At 41.4% G+C, this 10,013-nt stretch overlaps 1 protein-coding gene across 1 annotated transcript; it reads left to right on the forward strand.

Moving 5' to 3' along the window:
* The first annotated feature begins 3,613 nt into the window (after positions 1–3,613).
* Positions 3,614–9,650, forward strand: LOC106588532 (relaxin-3 receptor 1-like). The gene is made up of 2 exons (XM_014177659.2): positions 3,614–3,866; positions 7,170–9,650. Exon 2 carries the CDS (start codon positions 7,346–7,348, stop codon positions 8,579–8,581), a length of 1,236 nt encoding a protein of 411 aa, XP_014033134.1. The 5' UTR covers positions 3,614–3,866; positions 7,170–7,345; the 3' UTR covers positions 8,582–9,650.
* Positions 9,651–10,013: the final 363 nt, after the last annotated feature.

The raw sequence follows: 10,013 nt of genomic DNA on the forward strand, positions 1-10,013 counted from the left end.
GGGGGAATAGGCTTTGTCGTGCCTTCTTCACAACTGTCTTGGTGTGTTTGGACCATGATAGTTTGTTGGTGATGTGGACACCAAGGAACTTGAAGCGCTCAACCTGCTCCACTACAGCCCTGTCGATGAAAATGAGGGGGTGCTCAGTCCTCCTTTTTCTGTAGTCCACAATCATCTCATGGATGCCAAGGGAAGCCAAACTTCCAGCCAAAAATGTACCCCCACCCCCCCTTAAAAAACATAAAAATAATGAATCTTTCGTCTCTCTGTGTTTCATACATTTCCTACAATTCGCCGTGAGAGGCTGAATGTATCTCACCGGAGAAAGCATCCGAGGGAACGAAACAGTGGCCCGCTGTCTCAGTATGTGAAGCGAATCTATCTGATGCAGTCTGGTCAGAAAGAGTATGACATTGTTGCCGCACATTGCATTGAATGCAAGAGAAGCCAGCGAGCATTTGGCCTCCCTTGATAAAAAATAAATCAAATGCGCTAAACTGAGTCAGCTCAGCTGTGAATGGTCCTGTCGTACCAAAAAAAAGTGTAAAGGGAATATCATTTTGTTGTTGTCATCAGGTGGGTAGCTAGCTAATAGCGTCCCTTTCCTAAATTAGCCATGCATGGAAATAAGGATTTGGAACTGTGGCTTTACCTAATTCTCAGTACTGGCCAATGATTATAACTGTGATTCTGACCTAATCATAAATTCATACATTGTGCCCCCTGGCCTCAGAGGATGGAAGTTTAACATGTATGCTAACGTTAACTAGTTGGCCTAGCGTCAATGGAGGCTGCTGAGGGGAGGATGGCTAATAATAATGTCTGGAACGGAGCAAATGGAATGGATCAAACCATGTGTTTGATGTATTTGATATCATTCAACCTATTCTGCTCCAGCCCATCCTCCCCAATTAAGGTGCCACCAACCTCATGTGCCTGGCGTATCATTGCCCATTAAAGGAACTTAGGCTAGTGAGCAAGTATTTTAGCCAGGTAGCCTAGGACAACACAAATTTTAAACTGTGTACTGTATGACAGAGTCATTTAGGCAAAGGCAACATGAAAGAGGAGGATGGCATTGGCATTTCTCTACAAGTAGGTTGAGTCAACATATTTTTTTATACTTGCACACTCAAACACACACACACACACACACACACACACACACACACACACACACACACACACACACACACACACACACACACACACACACACACACACACACACAGGGAGAGAGAAATCAGTACCATGGACAGCCACATCATATTTAGCTTACGTTGATTGGACTAACTCGTTTTTGGTATCTTTTAGACCTAGCATAGGTGATTGGATGATGTTGAAATTGTGACGTTGAAATGGCGCTGGAATAGTGGAGGCAACTTCTGTTTTCTTTGGGACTTGCGGTAACTCTGTGGTTCTAAATCAACAGTAATTTAGTTGTGCGAAAATGTCGGAAACATTACCATTTTTCACCATGCCTTAGGTCATGTAGCTGTTTGTTACATGCAATATGTTTTGTGGATTTCACCAGACAGATGTTGCTCTCGGTAGACCTAATCGACTGGTAAACATGCAGAGAAAATGTTTGTTTTGTTCTGCTACCAAAAGACAGGGAGAGATGGCTTAAAGGTCCAATGCAGCTGTTTTTATCTCATTATCAAATAATTTCTGGATAACATTTAATTCTCTAAATTGTATTGTTTTAAATTAAAACATTAAAAAATTAACTGAAATAGCTGCTTAGCAAAGAGCAATTTCTCGAACAATAATTTTGCTACTGTAGGACTGTCTGGGAGTGGTTTGGGTGGGGAGGGGGAAAATTAAGATTTTATTTTATTGGCAAAGAGATTTGGAACTATTTTTCTTATTGGTCTATTAACAAATTTACCGCATGGTGATGTCACCACAGAAGGCCAAAACTCCCTCCCAACAAAGAGTCTGAAATTATTTCAGTTGGTCTTTTCAAACAGCTCTTACACTAGAAGGGCATTAGAATCATTTTCACAATTTCACAGATTATTACAAACTCAACGTGTGGAAGTATATATAAAACATAAGAAATCACGTTTTTGACAGCACTGGGCCTTTAATGCACAGAGATAAGATAATCAGTGTTAGTCCCTTTGTATCATCCTTCTGCCTTTTCCACAGCTAATCTAATCAACTCATTCATTGCTGATGACCTTTCCAATATCAACAGTGGACTCCGCAATAAAGAGCCCATTCTTGAAAAATCTAATTTAGAGAACATCATTACCAATTTGAAAAAAAAGATGAAAACAGATAACCTAGTGCCTATTTATAACGTGTCATATACCTTGATCAATATCGATATCTAAGTACACATAGATTTATGAGTAGCCTACATAGCCTAATTTAACCTCCCCACTGGGCATACAACGAATGGTTGAATCAACGTTGTTTCCATGTCACATCAATGATGTTTAATCAACTTGGAATAGAAGTTGAATTGACGTCCCTACCCAGTGGGCTATGGCTTGATTATTTCTCAAATCTGTAGGCCTCTATGAAATGTAGAAGAAAACAGGCAGTTAGTTTCTAGGCTATATGTATAATATTTAAAGCAATTAATATGCTAATCTCCTCCAGACATAGAATATACAGTTAGCTCCAAAAGTATTGGAACAGTGACTTTTTTTGTTGTCATTTTGGCTCTGTAGTCCAATACTTTGGATTTTAAATGATACAATGACTATGGGGTTAAAGTGCAGACTGTTTGCTTTAATTTGAGGGTATTTTCATCCATATCGGGTGAACCGTTGAGAAATTACAGCACAATTTGTTGGATGCATTTGTGTTTGTTTTGGTTGTGTTTCAGATTATTTTGTGTCCATTAGAAAGTAATGGTAAATAATGTATTGTGTCATTTTAGAGTCAGTTTTATTGTAAATAAGAATAGAATATGTTTCTAAACACTTCTAAATTAATGTGGATGCTACCATGATTAAGGATCATCCTGAATGAATCGTGAATAATGATGATCCTATGTCTAGAGGAGATACTTTTTTTTTAAATGGTAGAGTACAGAGAAAAAAACAACAACAAATGTCACTGTCCAAATACTTTTGTAGCTCACTGTAGACCTCGCCTTGTTTTGAAAAATTGCTTTTCACTGCAACTGGGCAACATGCATGAATTAAAAGGTAGACCACTTACTTAGTGCAAATCCGATATTGTTTGAGGCAATTCAGGCTACATGTTCTGGCAGAACCTTTTTTTCGTTTAAGATTCTCTTGGCCTAGGCTACTATGCCATCACACCTTTCACTTTCCCAAGCCTATCCCGTTCATTTCAACTGTGTAAAACTATGACTTCGTTGATAAAGGCAACAGGGGGTATGTTTTCATTTTATTTGGCTCTTAGGTAAATTTAAGAACGACAAATTGTCGCCGTAATTCCAGTACATTTATTAATACGTGTAGTGGCTATATTAAACGCGCAACGTTAGTGGATTCCAGGCAAATTGCATCGGGTTATATAACTCTTTCAGTGCGTAATGTATTCACTTCTCAAACGTCATTCACATAGGTTAATTGCACAAAACGAGCGTGCCCACCAGTTCACAAAACGAGCGTCCCCACCAGTGAACTTTTCCGAAGTGTTTCTTAGCAGCGGGACAGTGTGAACTTAGGAACTGCAACGGGGAGGGACAGATGCAACGTTGCAGTCCAGTCTGCATTATGTTCATCTGTTCATAACTGTTACACTGCTACATTCATACACTGCTGAGGCAGGTGGTCTTTTCCGATGGTGCTGTGCGTGGTCTCCACAAGCGGACCTGTGGAACATTAGCATCGGAGCAACTGAAGCCCACTGAACTGATTACCGTCCATTCAAGTCAGGTGAGAGCTCATCTGTAATGTTAGGCAGACTTTTACATTCACGTCCGATATGTATTTACTGTCATTGTTAGATGGATAACTTTCCATTGCACATAGATCAAATGCATTTTTATGACAAGCACATTTGTCTGTTTCAATTCTGAAAAGGGATACGTGTCCCCCGAATCACCTAGGCTACTTGATTTTGTTAAATTGCTCGCTTGACCATAAACTATCTGGTCTAATATTGGCTGTCTCGTTTGAATAACTAAAGCAGGCGGCAGGTAGCCTAGCGGTTATACGGTTGGCCCAGGAACAGAAAGGTTCCTGGTTCGTTATATCGGAGGCGATGTGCTCTTAAGCAAGGCACTTAACACTAATTTGGTCAATGGGCGCTGTGATACCATGGCTGAACCTGTAAAACAACACATTTCACCGCACCTATCCTGTGTATGTGACAATAAAACATATATGTTTTCCCAATGATATTTTGTTGATAACACTTCGGAGAACATGATATGATTTGAAAGAATATCTGAATAAATAAGATGTATTTTATCCATCTAAAACATGCATAGCCTAATCTTCTTAGATCTTTTCTGCTTGCTGAAATGTAATTAATTGTATTTCGCCTACAGTGCAAGTAGGCTATACTGAGTTTACAATGTTTCAGCCTCAGGCTACTTATTTCAGTCCATTGATACAAACTATAAAAATGTAATATTATAGGCTAGATATGGATAGTTCATTTTGAATCGATTGCGCATCATTCTCAATATTAAATTATAACGTTACCCAATTGTGTTATAATGGATGGTGTTTAAATACGTGAATTTGTATCTACAATGTACATTGTATAATTAGTTATAGATCCCCTCACTGCATGATGTTTTCATATGGCCCATAATATCACTTTACATTTTTAGTCATTTAGCAGACGCGCTTATCCAGAGTGAGTTACAGTAGTGAATGCATACATTTCATACATTTTTCCCGTACTGGTCCCCCATGGGAATCGAACCCACAACCCTGGCGTTGAAAATATCATGCTCTACCAACTGAGCCATACGGGACTTCGTGGCTACTCCTCCCTACACCATACATGATTCTGATAAAAACGTGAACATTTCTCCTTAAATGAAAGATTGGCAATCGTTACAAGGGTTGGTTAAGAATGGTTAGTCTTCATTTTAAACAAGTTTTCATAAATCAATTTCATAATAAAGTGAAAAAAATGTAGAATGAGACCATATGGCAACACCGTGTGATAATGGTAGTAAACCTCTAAAATCCATAAGGTACAGTGCCTTCAGAAAGTATGCACACCCCTTTACTTTTTCCACATTTTGTTGTGTTACAGCCTGAATGTATTAAAATGTAGATGTTTTTATCACTGGCCTACACACAATATCCCATAATGTCAACGTGGAATGATGTTTTTAGACATTTTTACAAATGAAAGCTCACATATATTGAGTCAATGTATTCAACCCCTTTGTTATGGCAAGCCTAAATAAGTTCAGGAGTAAAAATGTGCTTAACAAGTCACATGGACTCACTCTGAATGCAATAACAGTGTTAACATTATTTTTGAATGACTACCTCATCTCTGTACCCAACACATACAATTACTTGTAAGGTCCCTCAGTCGAGCAGTGAATTTCAAACACAGATTGGCTGGGATTGAACCACAAAGATCAGCAAGGTTTTCCAATGCCTCATAAAGAAGGGCACCTATTGGTAGATGGGTAAAAAAAAGCAGACATTGATTATACCTTTTGAGCATGGTGAAATTATTCATTACACTTTGGATGGTGTATCAATACACCCAGTCACTACAAAGATACAGGCGTCCTTCCTAACTCAGTTTTCAGAGAGAAAGGAAAATGCTCAGGGATTTCACCACGAGGCCAATGGTGACATTAAAACAGTAACAGAGTTTAATGGCTGTGATAGGAGAAAACTGAGGACGGATAAACAACATTGTAGTTACTCCACAATACTAACCTAATTGACAGTGTGAAAAGAAGTAAGCCTGTACAGAATAAAAATATTAATGAAAAGCATCTTGTTTTTGCGACAAGGCACTAAAGTAATACTGCAAAAAAAAAATGTGGCAAAGCAATTAACTTTTTGTCCTGAATACAAAGTGTTATGTTTGGGGGAAATCCAATACAACACATTACTGAGAACCAGTTTCCATATTTGCAAGCATAGGGGTGGCTGCGTCATGTTATCGGTATGCTTGTAATCGTTAAGGACTGGGAGATGAATTCACCTTTCCTCATGGCAATAACCTAAAACACAAGGCCACATCTACACTGGAGTTGCTTACCAAGAAGACAATGAATGTTCCTGAGAGGCCGAGTTACAGTTATGATTTAAATATACTTGAAATCTATGGCAAGACCTGAAAATGGTTGTCTAGCAATGATCAACAACCAATTTGACAGAGCTTGAGGAGTTATGGGAAAATGTTGCACAATCTAGGTGTGGAAAGCTCTTAGAGACTTACCCAAAAATATTAATTCACATTTTAGCAGACACTTTTATCCAGAGTGAATTACACTAGTGAGTGCATACATTTTCATACTGGTCCCACATGTGAATCAAACCCACAACCCTGGTGCTGCAAACACCATGCTCTACCAACTGACCTACATGGGATCTCACAGCTGTAATCACTGTCAAAGGTGCTTCAACAAAGTATTGACTCAGGGGTGTGAATACTTATGTAAATTAGATTTTTCTGAAATTGAAAACATTTTTAAAAACCTGTTTTTGCTTTGTCATTATGGGGTACTGTGTGTAGATTAATGAGGATAAACATGTATTTAATCCATTTTAGAATAAGGCTGTAATGTAATAAAATGTGGAAAAAGTCAAGGGGTCTGAATACTTTCAGAATTTTGAAGAGTACCAATTACAAATACCTTAAGAGCTTAGTTCAACTATAACCCATCACAACCTAAAATATAAGGTTGTTTTAATTCATAGTTTGTTAATAACCATGTATAGCTTAAATATTGCCCTTGCTTCTTGCGACATGCAGATAATACTGTTGCGCCATCTATAAATATGAGAGTGGTTATGTTTCTCAAGCCCCATCCCTCAGCTTTATGGCAAACCCAGTGGTGAGGCTGCCATTTTGTTGTTTTTCAAATACATTTTGAAATTAATCTTATGATGGATATTTTCATAACAATACATCCCTCGAAACGATCAAACAAATCTAGCTTTGATATGTGACACCCTTTCATTTAATCAGATGAGCAATGTCTCTTTAGGCATCAAAAATAATATGCATATCTCCTTTTCTTGCAGGAAATGGAGGACAATCAATAAATGTACATGTACATTAACTTCTCATCGGACCAACCAGGAATGACCGGTCTTTTACCATTGTAAAAGCTTCTTCTTAACAGCTTCTTCTACACAACCATAATTCAGAATTTTCTCAACTGTTCTTTTGGGTGGGTTTTCTCCTGGCCACATCCAAAATGTCTGAGGCTGACTTCCAGAGACTTGAGCTGTTTTACCAGATCCTGCACAAGGACCTGTCCTGCAACCATTCCCACCTGACCTTCCATAACACCAGCATGGTATACGATCTGGACTTCCCTGGAGATGGCTCACACTGGCTGCGCGCCATCATCTCCGTGGTGTACTGTGCCGTGGCCACCGGCGGACTGCTGGGCAATCTCCTCGTGCTGTACATTCTCTGCTCCACCCGGACCATCGTCAAGAGTGCCATCAACGTCTTTGTGTTCAACCTGGCTCTGGCTGACTTGCTACTCTCCCTGGCGCTACCGTTCTGGGCAGTAGACATCACCCTGGACTACAACTGGCCTTTTGGTTTGGCCATGTGCAAGGCCGTGTCCCTCCTGACGGGCCTCAACGTCTACGCCAGTTGCTTCTTCCTGATGGCCATGAGCTTGACCCGCTACTGTTCAGTGGCTACTGCACTCAAGCCTGCTGCACCACTCGGTCACAAGCTTTGTGATTCCCGGGTAACTACCGCACTTATATGGGCCGGGGCACTGGTGGCTGCTGCACCGCGTGCCGTGTTCGCCGATCTCAACAGAGTAGGCATGGCCAATGACACTGCATGTCTGCTCCGCTTCCCTAAAGGTACGAATTGGCTGGCTGTCAACCAACTCCTGAGGCTTCTGTTTGGCTTCCTGTTGCCCTACGTCATCATGATCCTCTCCTACCTGCTCCTGCTGCGCTTCCTCTGCCGGCACAAGCTGAACGGTGTCAACCCACAGCGACAGGCTCATGTCTCCAAGTCCGTGGCAGTTGTGGTGCTCTCCTTCTGCACCTGCTGGTTCCCGTATAACGTGCTAACTCTCTGGAGTGCGCTGATCCAGCTGGATCTAACAGAAATCAGTCCCTCCTACTACTTTGTCCAGACCTACCTCTTCCCCTTGGCCAACTGTCTGGCCTTCACCAGTAGCTGCCTCAACCCTGTCATCTACTGCCTCATTCGCAGGGAGTACCGCAAGGCCCTGCGCACCCTGGTCTTGAAGTCAAGTCTAGCAATCGCTTCCAAAGCCTGCCTCTCGGCAGTCAACTCCAATGAGGGCCAGAACCGCGATGGGCAGCTGGGCATCCCGCTCAACAATATGGAAAGCCACACGGCCCAGTCTTACACCAAGAGGTCAACACTGCCCTCTACCACTCTATCGCTGGGTCCCAGTCCCAAGGGCCTCTGTCCGCTCAATGACCTCACCTGAGGAGGATATCGCTGAACCTCAGACATAGATTAATTAAAGCTTCAATTCAATTTTGTTGGGGTTTTCGCATGGGTATGACAAACCTTTTTTTCCTTTACCAAAAACACAAAGTTGTATCTATATTATGAGACAAATGCCTTGTTGCCTTTTGCATGAACACGACAAGGGTATGAATTTTTGTGAACATCATCAGGACATTCCTTCTTCTTAAAATTATGCATTGTGTTTTTTTCTGTAGTTTGTGGGATAATTTCTTAAATTAATCTTAATTATGGCAAGGTAAAGCAAATCAAATTTCAAATCAAATTAGGAAACAAGTTAACAACATGTTTTTGCATCTTATTTTGATTCTTCAGCCCAAAAAAACTGAAACTACACTATATATATAAAAGTATGTGGACACCCCTTCAAATTGGTGGATTCGGCTATTTCAGCCACACCTGTTACGGACAGCTGTATAAACATTGAGCACCCAGCCATGCAATCTCCATAGACAAACATTGGCGGTAGTATGGCCTTACCGAAGAGCTCAGTGACTTTTAACGTGGCACCGTCATGGATGCCACCTTTCCAACAAGTCAGTTCGTCAAATGTCTGCCCTGCTAGAGCTGCCCCGGTCAACTGTAAGTGATATTATTGTGAAGTGGAAACGTCTAGGAGCAACACCGGCTCAGCCGCAAAGTGGTTGGCCACACAAGCTCACAGAACGGGACAGCCGAGTGCTGAAGCGCATAGCGTGTACAAATTGTCTGACCTCGGATGCAACACTCACTACAGAGTTCCAAACTGTCTCTGGAAGCAACATCAGTACAATAACTGTTTGTCATGAGCTTCATGAAATGGGTTTCCATGGCCGAGCAGCCACACCAAAGCCTAAGATCACCATGTGAAATGCCAAGCGCCGGCACCATTCGACTCTGGAGCAGTGGAAATGTGTTCTCCAGTGATGAATCACACTTCCCCATATGGCAGTCCGACCATCGAATCTGGGTTTGGTGGATGCCAGGAGAACGCTACCTGACCGAATGCTTAGTTCCAACTGTACATTTTGGTGGAGGAGGAATAATAGTCTCGGGCTGTTTTTCATGGTTCGAGCTAGGCCCCTTAGTTCCAGTGAAGGGAAATCTTAACACTACAGCATACAATGACAACTTTGTGGCACCAGTTCGGAGGAAGGCCCTTTCCTGTTCCAGCATGACAAAGCCCCTGTGCACAAAGCGAGGTCCATACAGAAGTGGTTTGTCGAGATTGATGTGGAAGAACTTGACTGGCTTGCACAGAGTCCTGACCTCACCTTTGGGATGAATTGGAACACTGACTACAAGCCAGGCCTAATCGCCCAACATCAGTGCTCGACCTCACTAATACTCTTGTGACTGAATGGAAGCAAGTCCCCTCAGCAATGTTCCAACATCTAGTGGAAAGCCTTCCT

The sequence above is a fragment of the Salmo salar genome, chromosome ssa27 (genome assembly GCF_905237065.1).
Source record: "Salmo salar chromosome ssa27, Ssal_v3.1, whole genome shotgun sequence".
NCBI classification, from domain to species: Eukaryota; Metazoa; Chordata; class Actinopteri; order Salmoniformes; family Salmonidae; genus Salmo; species Salmo salar.

What these genes read in the sequence shown, in the direction of transcription:
- LOC106588532 (XM_014177659.2), top strand. Translation starts at nt 7,346, where the DNA reads ATGTCTGAGGCTGACTTCCAGAGACTTGAGCTGTTTTACCAGATCCTG.